Genomic DNA, 21940 nt, shown 5'->3' on the forward strand with positions numbered 1-21940 from the left:
GTATTTACAGAGCTGTTTTAGTAAAATGAGGCATGCATTTGGGTGTGACTAACAGACTTCAGGAGTTTTGACAGAAACTGTGGTACCCATGTGTTAAAGCTGGAATAATTAAAAAGCATTCAAATCAGCTCATTCATGTTTTTTACTAGATCACACTGCCTGAATAAGAGAAGCTCATTTCTTAAAACAGAGAAGCCACTACAGTTCCATGGTGTTTTGTGGCCTTTTATCGAAATAATACCACCTTTCATCTGCAGAAGGTGCAGAATAACAAAGCACAGTTATTTGTTTTCAAAGATACTGAAAGGTTTGAACACACATAATACATTGCAAATAGTTTTTAGAAGACACTATAACATACAAATACATAAATAAATAAGCAAATATTTACATAGAGCTGCAACAATTAACTTTCAAATTAATCACCCACTATTTTGATAATCGATCGTCGGTTTGAGTAACTTTTTTAAGACAAGTGTTTTTTTTTCAAGTCTCATTCTTTCATTCCAGTTTCTTAAATGTGAATATTTTCTAGTTCCTTCTCTCCTCTGTGACAGTAAACTGATTATATTTGAGTTGTGGACAAAACAAGAGGATCATCATCTTGGGCTTTTGGGAAACACTAATCCCCATTTTTCACCATTTCTTTCATTGCATAGACCAAACAAATAATCGATTAATAGAGAAAATAATCAACAGATTAATCGACTATGAAAATAATCCGTAGTTGCAGCCTTAATTAAACTAAATTTAACAAGAGAGCTCGGTAAACATCTTACTGATGTAACTATGCATATAATATTGCCGATTTAAAAATGAAAATATGCAGAATTCCAGTGCAGAAAGGAACGCACATGTAATCTCTTTTAAAAGGAGAAATACATTTGTCAGATGATTTAGTATATCTGCATGCCTTATAACAGTGTGAACCACAAATCACCAGCCAACAGAAGAAATTGTCACTCTGACATGCAATGCAATTTTGTGCCGCACGATCTGAGCTTTCAACAGGCACAACATCGTCAGTGAGCCTGACAAGCAATCAAGCAACCATGCTACTGCCTAAAGTTAGAGTAACAAGTGGGCTTTTAACAAAATTATTTATTATTTTATTATTTATTATTACAAGAGAAAATCACATTGAATATTACGTAGTAGGACAGGAGAGGGCCCATGCTTCCTGGCTGATAGTCACCAGAGGTTTCAGTGGCCATCATGTGTTTCACAATGACATGGAACAGTCGCTCGACATGCATGCAAGGGGACATCCAGCCCTCTCACTTCTTATTCCTGATTCCTCATTTTCTCTGGACTCCACAAGATTCAACTATCAGCCAAGACTATGGGTATTATTAGCAAGGGTGAATCACAAGGCACATGGACAAGCTTGCATGCTTGCTTGCTCGTTGACACACACACACACACACACACACACACAAACACACACACGCACGCGCCCCCCACAACACACACACTTTATAATACTATTTTTTGGTACTTTCTGATATGCTGTATCAATCTCTGAAGTAACATTTTAGTTTTTGAAAAAACACACACACACACACACACACACACACACACACACAAACATTCACACTAACCCTATATACTCGTATATGGCTTTGGGCCTCTATCCCACCAAACAACCAAGTTCCTCTTTCTTTATGTATTGCTCAAGTCAGACAAGGATGACTCAGTGCGGATATTAATCATGTTTTTTGCTATCTTTACATCTCACTCTGCTAAGTCCGCCTGTCGCAACTAGCTGGTCTATTTTAATAAATCTTAAATGTTAAAAAAAGGCTCTTTTTAGTTATTATTATTATTATTATAATTATTATTATTATTATTATTATTATTATTATTATTATTATTATTGTTTGTTTTATTTTTTTATTTTTTATTTTTACCCAAAAAAGGAAATATACCTGGACTGGTAAGCCTACTTAAACTCAGCAGAGACTGCTGTGTTTAGCAACAAGTACAAAACAAGTTTAAGAAGCAGACAAAATGTAATTGCTGTGACAATACAATAACATTTGTTTTCTTGGCTGTCAGGGCAAATTTCATTTGATAATTTATGTAGCATATTACTGTCATATACACCACCTGCTGGTCAGACAGTTTATTAAGAACCCTTATAGCTCTAATTAAAGTGAATTGGGGATGCGAGTGCCGACCACCTAGGGACCCTACCCTGGGAGCAAGATGCTTGTTGTGGGTTGTGAATACTGTTACTGATTTACTATTTCAAAACTGATTTTGTTCGAAAGATGGGAAGAAGAGAGGAAGAAGTATACAGACGCTTTGTTAAAGTAAAACTTCCAGTAAATGACTTAAAAACTACTGAAATTATATTCCCTTCAAAAGGGAAAATGCATAACAGTTCTTGAATTAATGGAACTTTCCACCACTTATAATATCAAAAATTTTCCTGTGCAGTCAACAACCAAATGAACTGTGGATGAGTGGTGAAAGCACATGTATTGATAGAAACAGGCTCTGTAATTTCTTTACAACACAAATTCCTAGTTTTCATTTTCTCCAGATATCTCCTGTGACTTGTTCAGTTTATTAATACACAATTTTCTCCATCTCAACTGATCTTGGGTTTCTATCTATACCAAATAGAACATTGGTGTGAGGTTGGTGTGGGTTATACCAGTTATACTGTACCTTCATATAAATCTATTGTTTAAAGTATCTTCTTTCTTATATATGCACTTTCACTTGGTGGTAGGTTGGTCTTGTGACTTATGAAGCTTTACATGTGATGTTTTGTAATTATTCCCAGTCAACAATGCTCTGAGCCAAAGACAATTCCACATTGAGACAGTTGTGTATATCACATGAAATGTGATATACTCATTATAGACCTGCATAGAAGAGGTCTATAATGAAGTCTAACACAGCTTCATTGTCCGAGGTCATTGATACACAAAAGGTTGCAACCTAGATTTGGCACTGACTGCATCCACTTTGGCTGATGATGTGTTGAATAGGTCAGTTCCTCGGTCCTTTGAGTGCTGTGACTATGTACATAAGGTAGTGAAACCCAAACTGCTCAAATGGGGAACCTTATGTGTTATTGGGCATAAGACTTTGAGGGAAAATGTTAGACATACTTATATCACTTTTTTTTTCTAACAACATTATACATCTTAGTAAAAACTGTCAGGGTGTGATGGCATCCAATACTGGAGCAACTCCAAATATGAAAAAGGTATTTTCTTCTTTTTAGAGAAACGAAAATAAAAAAAGTCTTAAAATTAAAAAGCCTTTATGTACTGGCTATTTCATAGTAGAATTTTTTTAATTTAGACATAGGGGAAAAAAAACACACGTAGAGGCACAGAATGCTGTCTGTGAAGAGTACCTTCAAACATTTGACTGACCTTCTTGAGCACACTTTTTTTTGTCTTTCCAAGACAGTTCTATTCATTCATATGAATGAAATGTAATGATATATTTTGTTGTAGTAGGAAAACCATTGTTAGGCTACTAATTACACACATGATGGCTCTGTTTTAATCAAGTGTCACAGTAAGCCATGATAGTGTGACATGCCTTTGATATTTACAAATGTGCTTTTCCTACACATGTGCTTTTCCTACCGTGACATGTTAAAATGTCTTCTGGGAAAAGAGCCCATTTAATTACATAGGATGTTATGAATCTGAAAGGACATCTTTGTGCCCAAGATGCTCAGTGTGCATATTCAATTGTACTATATATACATAAATAGTAAAATTGGGGAAAACAGCTAGTATATACAGTACATCTAACTAATACAGTCCGGCTGTCCATCTCACAAATGTGGTGACCCACATGCAAGCAAATGCACAATAAAGATTGAATGAAAACAGGGAAATAAAATAACAAAATTAACGGTTTTGGCAAGACTAGATTAACTGAAATGGTCAATATGATATAATACAGGCAAAAAGTGTCTTGCTTTCATTTATTTTTAAGTTCAAACTAACATATTCAAATGTTTACTTAAAATGAAAAGAAAGGCATTACCAGCACAATGCACTTAAATGTACTTAACATCTGCTCAAGGTTGCGCTTTCAACTATAATGCTGAATAGTTTAATGAACAATAATGCATTTATTTTAATATTGGTATTTTGAGAGTAAAATCTGAATCTGCAATGCAGGAAAATATAGTAGTTCAATGTTTTCCTCTGAAGTAAAATTACACCGTAAGTCAGTTGTGTATGGTTGATTACGCATATTAAGTGCTTTGGGGACTTTTTATGAGTTACTTCGGGGTACAATGGTTCTGGAGAATGCTGCAAGCAGCAATACAGGAGGCAAAGTAATCTGCCCATTTCCAACAGGCACATTTGAACGAGCAGCAGTGTAGAACAAAGGGAGTAGCATATTACAAATAATGGTGCAAGCCATACCATCAATGTTGTTCTCAAGAGCCTCATTTGAGTGCACTGTTGTCCGGTATGCAGGATACATGTTGGGAATTATAAGAATAATAAGATTGTAGTGAAATGTGAATCAGTGTCATTGTATTACAAATGACAAGCATACACATATGGAGTAAACTGTGAGCATAGTGCATCACTGACATATTTGAAACAGCTCCGATAGGACTGGGGTGTATGAAAATGTTCCAATCCATGTCTTGAAATAAAACTCATGTGGGTCTTATAACTAAAAGAAATGTGTCAACTTTCTTTTAAATTCCACTAAAATGTATTTGAGTTTATTCTTAAAATTCTGAAGTCAATCTTACAATAGTGACTTAAACTCAGACCTCAAATACATTTTTCACTAATGGCCCTAATCTTCTTAAGTACATGTCAATTTAAGTTTTAATGCTGATTTCAAATTCAACTAGACTAGGCTTACAACTTGCAGGTTGATTGATATTGGACCTTTTTTGTGACTTTGTGTGTTATATGTGGCCAGCAACTACTTGATTACATGTTGTAATCATTATTATTGATTACAAAACTCCCCTCAGGCTACTTCTGGCTGTGGAAAAAAAAGAGTCTTGGGGCAAAAAAAGAAGTTACTTCCTGAAATCTTTGGTGGGGCGGGATCCAGGTCCTGGCTCCCCTTCTGTTTATAGTTTTTTCCCTCCTCCAGGATCCTGATACGTGGCTGTTTGGGAGAGCCGTAGGGACCTCCTGTGCTGCAGCTAGCGGATCCCTGCCCTGCGCGGCTTGAGTCTGCTGTGAAAGTCAGCGTTGCACTGCAAGTCTGCCCTCATCAAGCAGTCCTGGATGGCAGGGACACACTGGTGCAATAACTGCCGAAACCACAAGGTATTTAAAACGTAAAATATCACATTCATGTCGTTATTAAATGTGCTCGAGGGTTTCTGGCCCGTAACGTTAGCACTAACTTACTCCAAACTGATGCTAGTTTTAGCAGGTATCGTTGATTTGCAGTGATTGCTGCTGTAGGAGCTAATCTCTAGCAAGCTGTGAGCGTCAACATGGCTCTGGATGGATGTTTACCAGCTAACGTTAGCTTGCTAACTTTTATTCACAGAGTTAGCAAACTAGTTCAGAATTCCGTTGTAAAAAGCACCGGGTTCAGTGTAACGTTAATGCTGCATTGTATGTCAGTGTAGGACTGTGTCTTTTTCATTTTCTGTATATTTTATATGTAATAGCTGTGCATATACCACTTCATCCGATTGACTATACTGCTAAATGCCAGACAGTAAAATGATGAGCAGCAGACGCTTGCAAACAGTAGCTAGCTAATAACTCTCTTGCAACCTTTCTGGAAAAGATGAATAAGCATTTGCAATAAGATTAACGAACCTTTAACCCTAACGTTACCCCGTAAGCATGACCAGATCCCAGCTAACAATTTTTGGTTACCAGAACGTTCCCTAAATGTTAGGTTTGGTTGTGTTTTGGTTGCATAGTTAAGTTTTTTTTCTTCTTTCTGGTACGTTCTGGTAACGGTAGTTTTTGGTTACAGCGAACGTTCCCCTCACGTTCTCCTAACGTTGCAACCTTTAGAGAACGTTCCCCTAACGTTCTGTTTTCCATTCCCCTAACCTTTAAAAACTTTAACAACCATGATACCAATTTTATTATTACTTTAAGCTGTCTGTGCATTAGCAGGAATGAACAAGCAAACGTGATGGGTTTTAAAACTTTAATATACAATATAAAAAATGTTTATGAAAGAATCATAATAAGTTTTATTGGCTATCTAGACAAATAATAGTGCAAATGTAGTGTGCAAGATGCATATTGGAATGACAAAGTACCGTATTTTAAAAGTCACACTGGACTATAGTTTAATTTAATTACAAATGTATTTCACAAAATCAAAGACCAAGAACAGACATTTAGCACACAGAACAACAAGCTGAATATGGCAGGTGCCTGTTACGTTACGGTAACACAATAAGTTATTCAGCTATACAATGGCACACAGAACAGCTACCAGGGCGTGGAAAAGTAACTATACCGTTGACAAGCCTTTCCCATCAGCTCGTTCTGTGGACCTGTTCCTCCAGCTCTGGTTCCTTCAGCCATCTTTCTTTTGGCCCACGATTTGCTTCCTTTGTTTTCTTCAAAAAACTATGAAAGTCAAACTGAAGAAACAAAAAACTTGACTTATAAACTGGAAATACAGTATGTAATGTGGGGTTGACCCAACTTATCAGCAGTTCAGGAGTGTGATTGCAGTGGGAACGAAGCGGTTCTTGTGTCTGGTGGTTTTTTGTGTGCAGGGATCTGAAGCGCCTGTGAGGGGAGGAGGCAGGAGGATGGCAGCAGTGTAGAAGATGGCCAACAGCTTTTGTGAAAGGCCATGCTTCCTGCACAAAAAAATTGAGCTCCATGGTTTTGAAGGCTCAGTCCTTCTCAGCTGGCCTAAAAAGAAAGAAACAATAGTTTGATATGTCATACTAAGAATGAACATGTTGACAAAAGCAAGACAAATTTCTGATCACAAATATTGATAGTTTGATTATTAACATTAACACATTAACATCACATAGAAGAATTTCAATTTACCGTCTTTGTGAGGCAAACTTCAGCGCTTGCCCAGCACAAGAAAGTTTTCTTCTGCCGACCTGAAAAGGAAGACACACACACACACACACACACACACACACACACACACACACACACACACACACACACATCAGAATAGTATGCAGCAGGTTGAACGTCAGTAGTTCCATGGTAGGAAACATGATTGTTTGTTAATGCATGCATAAATGTTAAGTTACGGACAGGGATTCCAGACACACGCTCCGTCCTGGAATGCTTTCTTGTTTGTGGAATGGATTCATCTGAAATAAAAGATCACACAATTTGTACTGATTACAGAAATACTATTTGAATGTATACATTCAGTGTAAACATTGTATGTGACTGGATTTCTACATTGTAATCCAGAGACTTTCTAATGGGGAGACACAGCATCCATAGTAATGCATGGGGTTAGTTTGTAAAGCCAGTACTGCAGCAGTGTAGCCTACACATATTACGTCCCTTCCTGTATGCTTTCCCCTCCACTTAACTTGCCAATAACTGCTTGAAGTGCGTTTACAAGATGGCCGTGGAGTGACTTGCCTAAAAGGACTTTGATTGTGCTGGCTTTATTTATGTACTGTACAATAAAACTAATTCATTTTTGAGTGAATCAAAATCAAGTGAGTGCAAACCATTTATGCTACTTCAAAAACTCGGAACAACCAAAAACAACCAAACGGGAACGTTGTGCGGAAGTACAGTGCAACCGCAGCAGAACGTTACAGGTGGTTGGTTCCCTTAATGTTTAGGTAATGCTAAAACCCGTAGGGAACGTTCCTTAGTTGTTAGTTTTTATTGTATGGCTCGAACTAACCTTTAGAGAACCATTAATTAACGTTCCCTAAACGTTCTGTGTTGGTGGGGATATCTAAAGGCTGCTGCTGAAGGGAAGCAAACACTCACTGGAATCTGGGGTTCCTGGACTTTTATTTAACTAACACAGCTTTACTTTTAACCCAATTTATGCAAACAGCAGTAGCGCTGTGATTGAAAAGTGGCTAATAAAGTGCTAGTTGACTTTTTGTTGCACTTCCTTCTTCAGACAAGTACATTTTACACCTTTCACTTTTCCAGGCAAAAAAAGAACTTATAAAAAATAGGACAATATTTAACTTTTTTGCTTGTTTATGCAGAATTGAGGAAAAACAGTTGGAAGCATCCACACAGTGTCAACTGAAATACAAATCATTATCCAACCATCTTTCACCTGTCATAATAACCCTAACCTAGATAAAAAAAACTGACTTTCCCTTTTTTTAATGTCTCAAAAAATGAGTAAAACCATATGAACGTTTCTTATGGTTATTGTCAGGGGTCATTATGAACAGGAAGGAATTCATTGGAGATTTCATTGGAAGTTTTTTTTGACCTGTCAAAGATGATATTTTAACTTTGGAGTTCCCTTTTTTAAAATATAAAATAGTACAGTAGAATAAATTCAAATTTTAGGATACTTACACTATAGATTTCATATGATGTACGATATGTTTTTACTGTAAGTATTTTTGTTGTTGTGACTTTTAACTTCTCTGGTGGGGCAAGCAAATAAGCCCTAATGCCAAGCACTTTGATGGTATGCCATTAGTTGTTATAAACCAGTCCTTGAAGTGGTACTTGGTTTGGTAAATACAGTAATTTTAGGCAGGTGTTGAAAACATGCTGTAAACTAAAGAATACTTTCAAAAAATGAAAGCGTTAATTGTTAATAGTTTTTTTGATCAATTAACAAATTGCAGTGAATGAACAGATGAGGAATCTAAATCAAATCAATATTTGGTGTGCCTTCAAGACAGCATACATTCTTGCTAATCTCTCTCTAAAAATTTCGAAAAGGTCAGAAAAAGTATTTTGTAATAATAACTCAACAAAAACATCATACAATTATAGAATGTACCAGTACATAGAATGTACATATGATGATGAGCACAGATCTGTAAACATTCGACACAAGACGCATTGAGTGCAGAATGTGTTTGACGTGTTCCAGAAGAAAAACCTACGTAAATAGCCAACAGACTAAATAAGACACACATCAACAGGTGTTTTGAACTTTGGCGTTCTACTTTACCATGTTAAGGTAAGCAAGGTTAGCCTCCTTGTGTTTGTTTCTCAAATGTAGGCTACTTTCAAATTCGAGGGATGTTTCTCTGTAATAAACTGGCCACATATTTTACCACCTTCCACTGCAAGGCTCTTGCTCTTGCTTGCAGGTCTACGCGTAACGTTATTTGCTCTATGAAAGACATCGACAAAGACTTAAACTAGGAACATTTACTCAATAATTTAATTTTAACCAAACAGATTTTTTGGCACATATAGCACATTGCGCATCACTGCAAGCCTGTAAACATGGATGCCTCAATGAAGGGAAGGGAGAGCATTGCAGTATTTGGAGCCCTTTTTAAACAGTCTCTTTAAAACTCACAGAAGAAAGTTGTAGTCATTAAAAAATTAAATCGTGGACAGGGTCAATCAAGACCGTGATATACTTTCAGATTTGAGTTATTATTTTAACTTCAAAACTAAAAAGTACAAAACATAACATTTCAGCTGCACTTGCTGTGAAGAAATGGTATGTGGCGGTGGAACGCAAGCGGTGCAGGGGATACTTGGATCGGCATAGCATCAGCCACTGTCAATATTGGCGTCACTTTTGATCAGAGTAACAAACAATCTAGGTAGATCAAGCAAAAGTGCAGGCAAGCTGGTTCCAGCTTCTTTCAATTTCTGGAAATCTTGCCTTGCTTTGTCTTGCATGATATAAAATGCAGTGTGTTTGGGATTTAGCAGTCAGACTAGATAAGATATTTAAGGATTACCTTGAGCGTGAAAGGATTCTCTGCTGGCATTTAACTTACCAAACTACAGAACAGATTAATCAATAATGAAAATAATTGTGAGTTGTCCCTTAATCAAATGCTTATTTAAAATGTTCATACAGGTTTGAGAAGGCGCAGGAGAGGCCTGTTTTTCTGAAAGTGTGCTCCACTTGCAGCATTACTGGGTGCAAGGGCTTTTTGGACTGTGGGACGGATGAAAGGTGGAAGCTGTAGGAAGCCCAGCTGGGCTTTAGCTGCTCTGTTGATCCCAGTTACCCTGCTGATGCTGAGCTCAAGGGGGGCATCAAGCAGCCACAAGATGACACAATCAGCAATGGCTCACGCAACAGCCACTGCTGCAGGACCCGGCCCCAGCTTGACAGATTACCTCCCAGATCTCCAGGCAGTAGCAAACTTGTTGTACAGCGAACATGCTCATGTTTGGCTCTTGTCCCTGGTGGGCTCTGTTGCTGTTGGCCTCAGTGGGATTTTCCCCCTTCTCGTGATTCCCATTGAAGCTGGAGCAGCCCTTAAAACGAAAGGTAAGAGATGGCAACATGTAACCTACACATGCCTGTGAATTACTCACAATACAATACTAATCACGTTTTTCTTATGACAATAATGATAACACAACATAGACAGTTATGAAATGTACAACATTTTGCATGAAATTCCTCAGTGATACTTAGTGATATCTTTGTAACTGAAGAAAAAATATCCCCTCCAAATTGTCACATATTTTTTTGAAAAAGCAGGAGGATGTCATGTACTGTAGTTTTGCACTGCATGGCGAGCTAGTCATTGTAGTAATAATAATAGCCTTAGTATTTACAATGCATATATGTCAACATGGACACAAATGGCGCAGTATAAATTTTAAACCGCTATACACTGACATATGACTGCAGTGTTGAAAGCAGAAGAGTTCAGAGTTCAAATTTCTGCAGTAAAAGAAGAAAACATTTTTGTCTCATTAACTCGTCAACTATATACCTAAAATTCCAGCTCTGCAGTGTCTCTCTAATAAATCTCCGCTCTCCTCATCTACTAACACATTCTGTGTGGTGGATGTTGAGATGTTACCAAATGGATGAACACCTTCACATGCCGGTCACACTAGATGAAAAGTCATACGACCATGTTGGTTGGCTTCTTCATTTGGGGATCATGAATTTCTGTACAAAATTTCTAAAGAGTTAAAAAACATTGAATAGTGAAATGAAGACATTGCAGATAGTAAAGCACACTGATTATACCCAATACAAATACTACATCTCCTCTTTTAACCACTCCATGTTAAAAGCAGTTTTGTCTGGTTGATTATTGTTCCTTAACTTTTGTTTGAACACACGTGTGTTTAAATCCATCTATTTAGAAAAGAAACCTGAGGGTAAACGCTTCAGTAGTCTAGCTTTGCCAGACCATCCTCCAAACGTGCTGGAGGAGAGTCTGGCTACTCCACACATCATTTGGGAATGGGTGGAAAACATGCTCTTGTTTATTGGCATTTCTTTAAACCAATCACAATCGTCTAGGGTGGTGCTATGCACTGGAGAAAAGCAACAGAAAACCTTTAACATGAAAAAGAGAAAAGGTTATCCATAGTCCTCCTAAATTGACCAGAGATTAAAATGCCAAAACAAAGGAAGCCCAAGGCGTCAGCTGTCCGGCCTAAATGAGTGAAATCCGGCGGATGCAACAGAGGAGTCCCGGATGTGGAACGTCAAGGATATAGACTACGGCTTCAATAACCAGGCCTAAGTTCCTGTAGGTCAGTCAGAGGCCTGCAGCCTCTTGAGTGTCTCCACCCTCATGAATGTGGCATTCCAGATGTATTTTAGGCTTTGGGGTTTTCAAGTGCAGTCCTGAATGGAGGTTAGTCATTACTGAGGAAACTCCTACAGCAAAAATGTTTTAGCGGAGCACATAAGTAATCACTGAATCGCTTTATTAGTAGCCTGAGCCAGAGACGCTCAGATTTTGGTGGCTGTGTTTGTCGTGTTTTACTTGTTAGAACTGATGACCAGAAGAGGTGCCATTTAAACAAATAAAAAAATATTTTAAAAAAGTAAAAGTTTTTTTTGGCTTTGAGAAATATGTCACAATCTGGCCTAAAGTCAGTGACAAAAAAGGAAATAATTTTTTTTGTAAAATAATTATGCTAGCTTGTGGATGAGTTTAATGTGTGCGAGTCAGTGGGGCAAGAAAAGAGAGGTTAGCGATAAAGCCACGTAAATAGGCTGAGGCCCAATTTACTCAGGTGTAGGAAGTTTCCGGATGCCCTTCACCTCTCTCCATTGTCAAAGTCAAAGTCTGCTTTATTGTCAATTTCTTTACATGTCAAAAACATACAAAGAAATCGAAATTGCGTTTCCCTCTATCCCACGGTGACAAGACATTTATAACAAATTTGGTCCACAGACAAACATAACATTCAAGTGAACAACATAAAAAAAGTAAAAATAAGAAGTTATATACAATGAGGAAAATAAGAGCAGCGAAATTTGTTTTAAAAATGTGCAATTATGATTTATTATTGGCTCCTGAAGCAGGACGTCACAGTTACATGAAATCAATATACAGTTCTTTATTAAACACAGTATTGCTACCTTCTCTCTCTCTCTCTCTCTCTCTCTCTCTCTCACTCTCTCTCCCCGTGTATGTGTGTGTGTTTTCTCAGCTGGTGGCCAGAAGCTGAAACAGCTCTTGAGCTTTGCTATTGGTGGTCTCCTTGGTGATGTATTCCTTCACCTCCTTCCTGAGGCGTGGGCATTTTCTGGCTCTTCTGGTGGGTCGCCTCTCCAACAACACCATCACCACCTTTTGTATTTATCTATTTATTCTTTCCTTGACCCATCTTTAGAATAAGATATTTCTAGTAGAAATTGGCTGGTATGAAACTATATTATTACTGCTTTGTTGTACTGCCTTACTTGTCTTTTAACATACAGCAATGACTGGGTCAGTGAACCTCAGTTAGGAACAGTACTTTTTCAAATATATTATTTTGAAATAAATTAATCATGTATTACATTACATTGTTTTCAAACATACATTTTGTCAATGTTGTGTAGGTTGTCACTTAGTGCATTCGCTCACTCAGTCTTATGTTTAATGTCTCTGCTTCCATCCTAGCTGGTAAACACAACCACAACATGACCCAGGGCTTGTGGGTAATTGTTGGCCTGTTGGTCTTTCTCATCCTGGAGAAGATGTTCCCAGATCAAGTCAGCCACGAGGACCCCACTTCAGATTCAGACCTGAATTCTAACTCTGCTGTAAGAGTTGCAGCTGAAATGTTTTTAGAGGAATATGCTCATTGCTGTCCAAAGGAGTCTCACTGCACACAGACGTGTTAATACAAGCCTTCATCTTTTTTTTGCCTGGTATGCTTGGTCTGTTAGTGCTTGGTCTGCATATTTGTCAGGGTTTTGGTGATTGTAGCATTAGATAACTTACTGTACAACCGACCTACAGAATCAGAGTCTCTGTATTAGAGATAAACATTTAAATTACTAAAAAAGATTTAGAGGCGCTAGATGCAGATTTTGTTACCCCTGGGGAGAGCCAGGCTAGCTGTTTCCAGTCTTTGCTAAGCTAACCAGACAGATGCAGGGCATTTTCACACCTACCTCATTTGGTCCAGACTTTCGTACTTTTCAGTTTTGTCCGAACCAAAATTGCAGGTGTGAAAGGTGCCTCAGACCACGGTCCAGATCAAAAGACCAATTTTTGGGAAAGACCTGGGAACAAATACCAACCGCTCTGGCAGCCTCTCCAGGTTTTACAAGACCGGGGAAGCTCCTTTTAAGGAATAGCTTGGTGCTTAGTGTGTAGGCTACATGCGAGAGTGAGTGACGGTGAATGTACTCGGAGTAGACAGCTGTCTGCTATCAGAGCAGAGAAGACTTTAGCAATTAACTTGTAAAGTGGTAGTGGCAGAAGTGGTTAATGCACAGTGTAGGTTTCTGTTTGTCTCTGAATAAAGGCTCCAGAAAGAAAGTTCTCGGGTTTTGTTTCTCATCATTGCAGCAAAACAAAATGATCAGCGTCAGTAGGGGAGAGCAGCAGTCACTAGAAAAAACTCAGAGAGGTGCATATAAGGGGACGGGGAAGCCCGTCTACAAACCAATCAAATGTACGTACCTGGATACGCAGATCACGCATGTGATAATGGCAGGACAGAGTTTTGTCACGTATAGATCTTTAGAGAGATTGCATAATTGCAGTATGAAACCACAACTTAACGGATCAAGTGTACACAATGTAACAAAAACATGAACCTTGGTTCGGACTTTCAGGTGTGAAAATGCCTACTATTCATCAAACTCTCCGGAAGAAAGCAAATACGTTTTTTTTTTCCTCCTCAAAACGTCAAAAGAGTTTATTTTTAACATCTTAGTATGAATAATTATGAAATGGATGTTTATCAATGAGCATACCAAACCACATGAGATATTATGTCTGCTCTGTACTACATCTGCTCAGATTTATTCATGAAATAACTGTGTTGACTAGTGTCAAAATGAGACTTTCTTAATTAGCACCAAAGTTGAAATTCATTGTTTAGTGATGATATTATAAATAGTGTAACATAAAATTTGCCCCTTTAAGATTGACAAACAATATTTTTTAACACATGGTTCTGTTGTAGACAGTGAGTGGCTGGTTTCAGAATGTTTGTAAAGGCCGTGTCATTCTCCTTCTTGTCTTTGTATTGCCAGTGAGGGAGAAGATTGGAATCCACGGCTCAGCTCAATAAGTGTCTATTTATAGTGCCGGGGTGAAGCAGCCACTTTAGCCATTTTGGTGTCCACAGGAGAGCACTCAGCTTATAGACAGACAACAATAGAGCGTGACAGTGTGGGAACGATGGTTACAAGTATTTGTCCTTTTACAATACTTTGTGTTTAGGCAAATCTTACCAAAATGCAAAAACTGTAACAAGCTGAACTTCTTTTTACGTAAATTGGGTCAGTGTGTTTGATCATCAAATGTGTAAAAAGCAACAATGCTTGATGTCAAAGAAGAAATTCAGCTACTTTTTTTATTTCTAGGACATTGTAAAATGGCTGTGTTGCAGCAACAATTGAGCTCTTACTTTTTTTTTACCACAGCAGGAGATTGATAAGTCAACAAGCTTTATTATTTTCTGATGCTTCAGTCATAGACACGGGGCAAACATTTCCTTGCCCGCAGAACACTGCAGGCTAATCACCTCTCCCTTCATTTTAATATCAATCTAAATGGCAACCTTAGTGGTTTCAGATTGAGGGAACAAGGAAGTTGGACGGTTCTCGGAAAAAACGGGGGCTACAGCCTGAAATAAATCAGTCTTTTCTTTTGACTTCAAAATATAAACATGTTAAGCAGTGTTGGAATTTAAAGGTCATCTGCTATGTCTGAAAAATGATGCAGAAGTACAAGTGACTGTTTATGACTAGAAAATAATCAGGGTATTTTTCACCAGCTGTTTTACTGGCAGGAGGTGAAAGCCTTTGACACATAGTAGGAGCAACAATAAAATGCATGTTTATTGCACTGTTGTAACCAGGCTACCATAAACTCACTGTTTATCTAGTAAGACTGGTGCTAGTGGCTAAGGTGTTTGTTTATTTTAGGGAAGACAAGCCTTTTCAAGTTAAAAGCATATATTTCTGATGGTGGACACTAATAGTAATGGGAACATAAAGATTATTTATAAGAAACTTTAAAAAAAGGTTGGAGTTGTGGTGTACGTGGGGGACAAGATGAGTAATTTTTGTCTTATTTTTCTTCCTTTTTTTTTTCTCCACAGTCGCAGTCTAATTCAGCTTTCAGTGGAAAGGCAGTGGCAACACTCAAAAATGTGCACCATGCTGAGTCATGGAAATCCTCCAAGCAGCAGAGTCTGCAAGAAAGATCAGAGAAAATCAAGGTAATTCTGACAACCAAAACATTTCCCAGTTAACAAAAAAAGACAGAAAATGATCTTTTTCTTTAAAGACACTTCTGTAGGTAAATGCTCGATAGGGATTGTTTATGTAAGCAATGCATTTTTTGCTTCTTCAATCCTCTAAACAGATTCATGTTGTTAAGTTAATAACCACCAACATAGTTATCTCAATGAAACCATATTGTTTGCTATCCTTACTTTCCCTATTTTCAAATGCTTATTTTTCACGCTAGTCTTTTAGCAAGACCTGACCCACATTGCATCACACCTGTGGAATTAAACAATGTATTGCACCAACAACAAAATTGACCTAGAAATGTGTGGCACATCACTAGCAGCCTTTTGTTTCCCGAGAGGAACGGCTCATGTTTAGCCTCATTTTAAGGGGGTCCGACTACAAGGCTGGGAGTAACTTTAGATGACACCACAGGATCTATTTAAATCACCAGAGTATCAACCTATACAACCAGAATTGTAGATCAAAAGAAAATGTTGTGACTGCTAAATAATTACATTGTTGTTGACCAAACGTCTTGTAGTTTTGACCAATCAAGGACAATGTGAGTAACAATGGCATTATGTTTCATGTGCCACAGATAAGTGGCTACCTAAACCTCCTGGCCAACTGCATTGACAACTTCACCCATGGACTGGCAGTAGCAGGAAGTTTCCAGGTTAGCAAAAAGGTAAGAGGCTGTGACAATCTCAACAAGAAAATAAAATACTCTTGAAATATCTATATTTCGCATACACAAAAAAATGAATTAGAGCACCAACATTCATTCTCCCTGTTTTACATTTAGATTAATATGTAGTATGTAGATTAAGAAGTTACTTTGCTTTGTGGTGCTCCGTTTCCTGATTTTTCTTTTGGATAAATACAGTCCAGAGAATATTTAATAACACTTTACTTGGAGGTGTCTACATAAGAGTGACATGACACTTAACCCTAACCATAACCATAAATTGTAATAACAAAACCGAATGGCACTTAATGACAGAAGTGTTTGACTTGTTCATAGCATATGACACGTGTATGACATTTTAAAGTGTCATATCACTCTATTACCTTCAAATAAACAATTTTTTTTTAATGTATTAACTGAAAATTCCAGAACAAATAACAATAATGTTTTGACACTCTCAGAATGCAGCTTATCTAATTCATGTTTAGTTATTATATGCAGCCAGTTGTACATTCCACAGTGAAATGCCTTTTAACTGCTACCTAGCAGTGAGGGAATTATTAAGAGTGAAGTTATGGAAATGGGGCTCCAGCTATCAACGTGTGAAAGCAGAGTTTTGTGCTGATAATTTAAGATAAATAACTCATGCGTGGGAGTCTGATTACCTTCACATTGAGTCCTCAGCGTGCATATTTATTATACATGAGCTCTTGGTCTTCATTAAGGATGATTGCGGGGGAAATAGCTCCCTGGGGATGCAGACCAAATTAGCACACAATTATAAACTGACAATCATTGCTGATAAATATAGTGCATACATTGACACTAGGCTGTCTATCATGTCAACTTTTAGGATTATTAAGATAATCAAATAAATATGAAACTTCAAACAACCGTTATTGTCCTCATTGACTAACCCCATAATTATTATTTCTTCTTGACCAACAGCCAAGAAAACACAAAATGTACTCTGTTTATAATGATGGAGAAATGTGATTGTATAATGAGGGGCCTGTAGATGTGTTGCCCTTTTTAGATGCTAATAATTAACTTAATGAGACGCAAATCCTGACCCCCACAGGAACTGAATAAGAGGTATTTAGATTGTTTTAAATGTCCATTCCATGTAAATATTAGGCTACATCTTCTATATGTCTTGTTGTTGCACGTCAAAGGTTGAGTGTTATGCAGGAGAGCTGCAAAATGGCCCCAAGGAGCGCTGTAATACTGTACCTAATGAATGCAAAAGGCACAAATGATCTGTGGAATTTGGATACAAAATGCCTTCCATGTGAGGGCAGTGTTCGCAGAGTCACTGGTGGAGCAGCAGACCTGTATGAGCAGTCCCACAGTCTTAAGAAGACCACTCAGTAGACATTCATTACAGGATACAACAAACGTTTTCACTTGAAAACTTACTCCTGTTGCATTATCCCACAGGCTTTATCAAAAAGGTGTTCTTTAAAGTGCAGTTACATGTATTTACGTTGCTTGACGAGGTTACTGTATATTTGTAGCTGTGGGAAGGAGAGCGTCCAGCTGGAGAGACATAAGGCTAGCAGCATGAACCATGGATCAATGTGCCAGAGAGGAAGTTAACTCGATTCCTCAAACATACACATACAAGACATCTCACTGGTGTTTTCTATTATTTCTCATGCACATTTATCACAATGGGACTTTGCCACATTGAAATGCTGTGTGAAGATAATATGCATAAAAGCAGTGCTAAATTAATATGAAGGAGTTCAGAGATTAGTTTTTTTTTTAATTGTGAATGTGCCAATAAACATAGAAAAATTTGATATAATTTATTAGTAAATGCCACTTAAGGATCTAACATTTGTGAATTTCCCCTCGACAATCAACAAAGACTTATCTTAAAGTGAGCTGGGCACTGCGACTGCCATATTAGCTTCATGTGGCTTAAACTGCAAACCACATTACATCATTCACTTACATTCACTTTTTTTGGCCCGACCTTACCGATTTAATCACTTTTCAATTTAATGATTTTGAGCTTTTTACATCTTCCGGCTTCCTGGTCTAAGGTTACTGTTATAATGGCACAAGGCTTCAGTATGCATTTGTTTTTAATTCAATTTTCATTAACAGGTTTTTAAATACTAATATTGACATACTAATACGTACAGTTCACATTTTTCATTATTTTAAATGCTCAAAGATTTTCAGTTCAGTTTTTCTGTCATAGATGAGTAAAGAACCTAAAAAAACCATTCACATCAAAGTAGTTGGCAATTAATTTATTGGTTAACAACTAATTGCAGCCCAAAACCTTTCCCCTACATGAGATTTATGCATGGTTAGGATCTTTACACAATCAATAGGTCTCATCATGCTCTTCATGTAGGATGACAAAGTTTTTTAAGGACTTAAAGAGCTGTAAAGCTGCGACAGCTTAAAGCAGCTCAAAGTTTGTACTTTGCACTGTGCACTGCAGGCTAACACATAGAGCTCAGCACTCAACTCAGGTGCTCTAAAGCAGGGGTCCTCAAGGATGTTTGGATCAAGGACCCCTTAGCTGAGAGAGAGACAGAGCAGGGATCCCCCCTACTACGTACACTTCTGGTCAAAAGTTTGGGGTCACTTCAAAATTTCCGTTGCACTCTATTATAGACACAATACCAACTGAGATCAATTGAATTGTTTTTTTTAACCAGGGCAGCAGTTTTCAGATTACAGTATGTGCTTACATAATTGTAGAATGGTTCTCCAAGTTTTCTCAGTTAGTTAAAAAAAATCTGATATCAGATTAATAAACAAAATGTGCCTTTGGAACATTGCATGAATGGTTGGTGATAATGGGCAATGTAGATTTTGCAATAAATATCAGTCCCCCCCTCAGATCAGCTGGTATTCTGTCTAAAATGGAGTTGTATGGAAATTTGTAAGTAACCCCAAACTTTTGACCAGTGATGTATACTGTAAAAAAACTGAGCTGCATATTAAACTGGGTGCATGGACTGATATATCCATTTTATACATCATGTTTTAATGTAAAACATACATGTGGAAGGCACAAAGTTGCATATTAATGTATGTTTTCAGACCTTTTTTATTTTTTGAAAAACGTAATACAATTTAAAAATGATTTGGCTGCCCCCCTGGGGTAACTCTAAGGACCCCCGAAGGGTTGTGGACCCTCTGTTGAAGACCTTGTCTCTTAATGATGAATTTGTCATACATGTTCCCTTTTGATACCACAGATCACATTTCTTTAAGTAAGACGAAGCAGTGTTAATGTAACTTTTCTTGCAGGTTGGGTTCCTCACCACCTTTGCCATACTCCTCCATGAAATCCCCCACGAGGTAAGATTACAAAGTCCTTGGTTAGATTGTACGATATAATTTCTGAATATAGAAATCTGAGGTGTGTGCATAGCAGAAAGAACATGGGGTGAATCAGACTGCCACAGTGCTTGTGAACACGCTGAATGTTTAGTCATTCCTCCACTGTGGGAACCGTCATCGTTTGCAGGTGGGAGACTTTGCCATTTTGCTGAGGGCTGGATTTGACCGGTGGAGTGCTGCCCGCTTGCAGCTGTCCACGGCGCTAGTTGGTGTCTTGGGAGCTTGCTTTGCTCTGTGCGCTCAGTCACCAGAAGGCACAGGTACTGTAGGAGCCTTAGTATGCACACCGTACAATGAAACCCTTTTACAGTTGCCAGAATGACGCATAAGTCTTTCCTACTGTTTCTAGAAAATGCCACTGCCTGGATATTGCCTTTCACCGCTGGAGGTTTTCTCTACATATCATTGGTGAATGTGTTGCCTGACCTGCTAGAGGAGTCCAGTTTAAGGTATGCATCCTTGTGAGGATTACAAACACAACAGGGCCCCTTTTTATTTAAAAAAAACAACAACAAAATACATGGCTCCATAGCACTCTAGTAGGTAAAAACTTCACAGGGTATCTTTATCCTGTTTTGTGTTGTCAGAGTTGATACAATGGTGACAGTGTAAGAAGGCCATTTACAATAAAAACTTTGTATATCTTTGTTCTGTGGTGTGGAAACAGGCAGATGCCGTATTTCTTTAATGTCCTTAAATCTGTCTGAATCTGTACCCTTTGTTTTTCTTTTACCAGGCAGTCCCTACTGCAGATCATGCTCATTTTCTGTGGCGTGGCTGTCATGGCTGTGCTTTCTGCAATTGTTGAGTGAACATGGAGGAAAACACCCTCTCGCCTTAACCAGAAACTAAAACTCAGCATTCTCCAACAACCTCTTAAATCTGGTACCTCTCATTTTCTAGGAAACCTTTCATTTCAATACACTAAAACAAATATCTGACAGAAGAACGGCACTTTACGACTTATGACTGAAAGGAGGACCTTCTTATTCTGCTCATGGGGCATTTGTGGGGACAAAATGTGCCAGACTTAAAACTCAAGGGAATTAAGAGGGTTCGTATGGATCTGTGTTACCAAATTGTCTTATGTTGTTTATCAGACAATCATTGTTTTGCACACGCATTTACCCAGGTACACCTGATGTACCAACTCCACAGAAGAGGTATTTTTAGAACTCTAAAAGGACCTTTTTTCTTTAAAATGTATTCAACCATAACATGTTTAAACCATTGTATGTATTGTTGCTGTGTATGATGTGGCTGCTGCATATTTATTGAGAATTAGACAAGCAACATATAGTTTTATCAGACATGCACCACCACTTCATCATTGTGTGTTGTTGCGAAGTAAGTGCCAAGAAGTCAGGATGGTCTGTTTCACTAGTGGCAGGTCTACACCAAAGTTATTCTTTCCTGTTTTGTATCTTGTCTGCACCTTTTGATCTTTGCATAAATAAATAATTGTTATAAAGTTGAGATGAATTAACAAAAAAGATTGCTACTGTTTGTTAATATTCAGTTTTGACATACAGTATACTTAAAATATTGACATGGATGACATCAACTTTTGTTTGAAAATATAACCATGCAGGATTATTGATAGCATTATGTTGATACAAATTTGGTTACATTTTAAATTCCTGAAGAAATAAACTAACATGTCTGACATCTTGAAGGATCTGCTCTTTATCACCTTTATGTAAAAGACCACACGTACTAGCTCAGTGGGTTTAGGATATCTTGATATTATTTGGTAGACCCGCGTAAAGTGCTGCGGCAGCACATTGTGTTTTGACCTCGCGGCACAAAAACCTGTACACTGTGAGCATATGTTTTCACTGCAAATATATGCCTAAAATGTCATATGGCATTGGAGGGAGGGGGGTATTGATTGTGTGTTCACACTTGTCCAATTTCAACACAGTCTGTTTGGCAAGCTTCTGTTGCCATAACGACTCCACCATGGGTTGCCTTCCTTAGTCATCAGCCTGTGCTGAGCAGCCTATTGACTGTGGGAGCCGTCTTCGGTCACAGCACAGGAGGACAACAAACCACCACTATGTACACTGTAGTGCAAATACAAGTGACAAATCA

General features: G+C 37.9%; 1 protein-coding gene across 2 annotated transcripts; it reads left to right on the forward strand.

The window, feature by feature from the left end:
• The first annotated feature begins 5027 nt into the window (after positions 1-5027).
• Positions 5028-21517, forward strand: slc39a13 (solute carrier family 39 member 13). Of its 2 annotated transcripts, none has more exons than XM_034869316.1 (10): positions 5028-5288; positions 10027-10392; positions 12534-12641; positions 12989-13131; positions 15651-15770; positions 16385-16474; positions 19754-19804; positions 19974-20106; positions 20196-20295; positions 20583-21517. In XM_034869316.1, exons 2-10 carry the CDS (start codon positions 10065-10067, stop codon positions 20656-20658), a joined length of 1149 nt encoding a protein of 382 aa, XP_034725207.1. In that variant the 5' UTR covers positions 5028-5288; positions 10027-10064; the 3' UTR covers positions 20659-21517. The 2 variants fall into 2 exon arrangements, with proteins under 2 accessions (XP_034725207.1, XP_034725215.1); XM_034869324.1 differs by having other exon boundaries at positions 5083-5288; positions 9973-10392.
• The last annotated feature ends 423 nt before the right edge of the window (positions 21518-21940 follow it).

Source organism: Etheostoma cragini, chromosome 1, assembly GCF_013103735.1.
Source record: "Etheostoma cragini isolate CJK2018 chromosome 1, CSU_Ecrag_1.0, whole genome shotgun sequence".
Classification (NCBI taxonomy): Eukaryota; Metazoa; Chordata; class Actinopteri; order Perciformes; family Percidae; genus Etheostoma; species Etheostoma cragini.

What these genes read in the sequence shown, in the direction of transcription:
- slc39a13 (XM_034869316.1), top strand. Translation starts at nt 10,065, where the DNA reads ATGAAAGGTGGAAGCTGTAGGAAGCCCAGCTGGGCTTTAGCTGCTCTG. An exon ending in AGCAGCCCTTAAAACGAAAG is followed by an intron (nt 10,393 to 12,533) that starts GTAAGAGATGGC and finishes GTGTTTTCTCAG; the next exon opens with CTGGTGGCCAGAAGCTGAAA. An exon ending in CTAGAGGAGTCCAGTTTAAG is followed by an intron (nt 20,296 to 20,582) that starts GTATGCATCCTT and finishes TTCTTTTACCAG; the next exon opens with GCAGTCCCTACTGCAGATCA.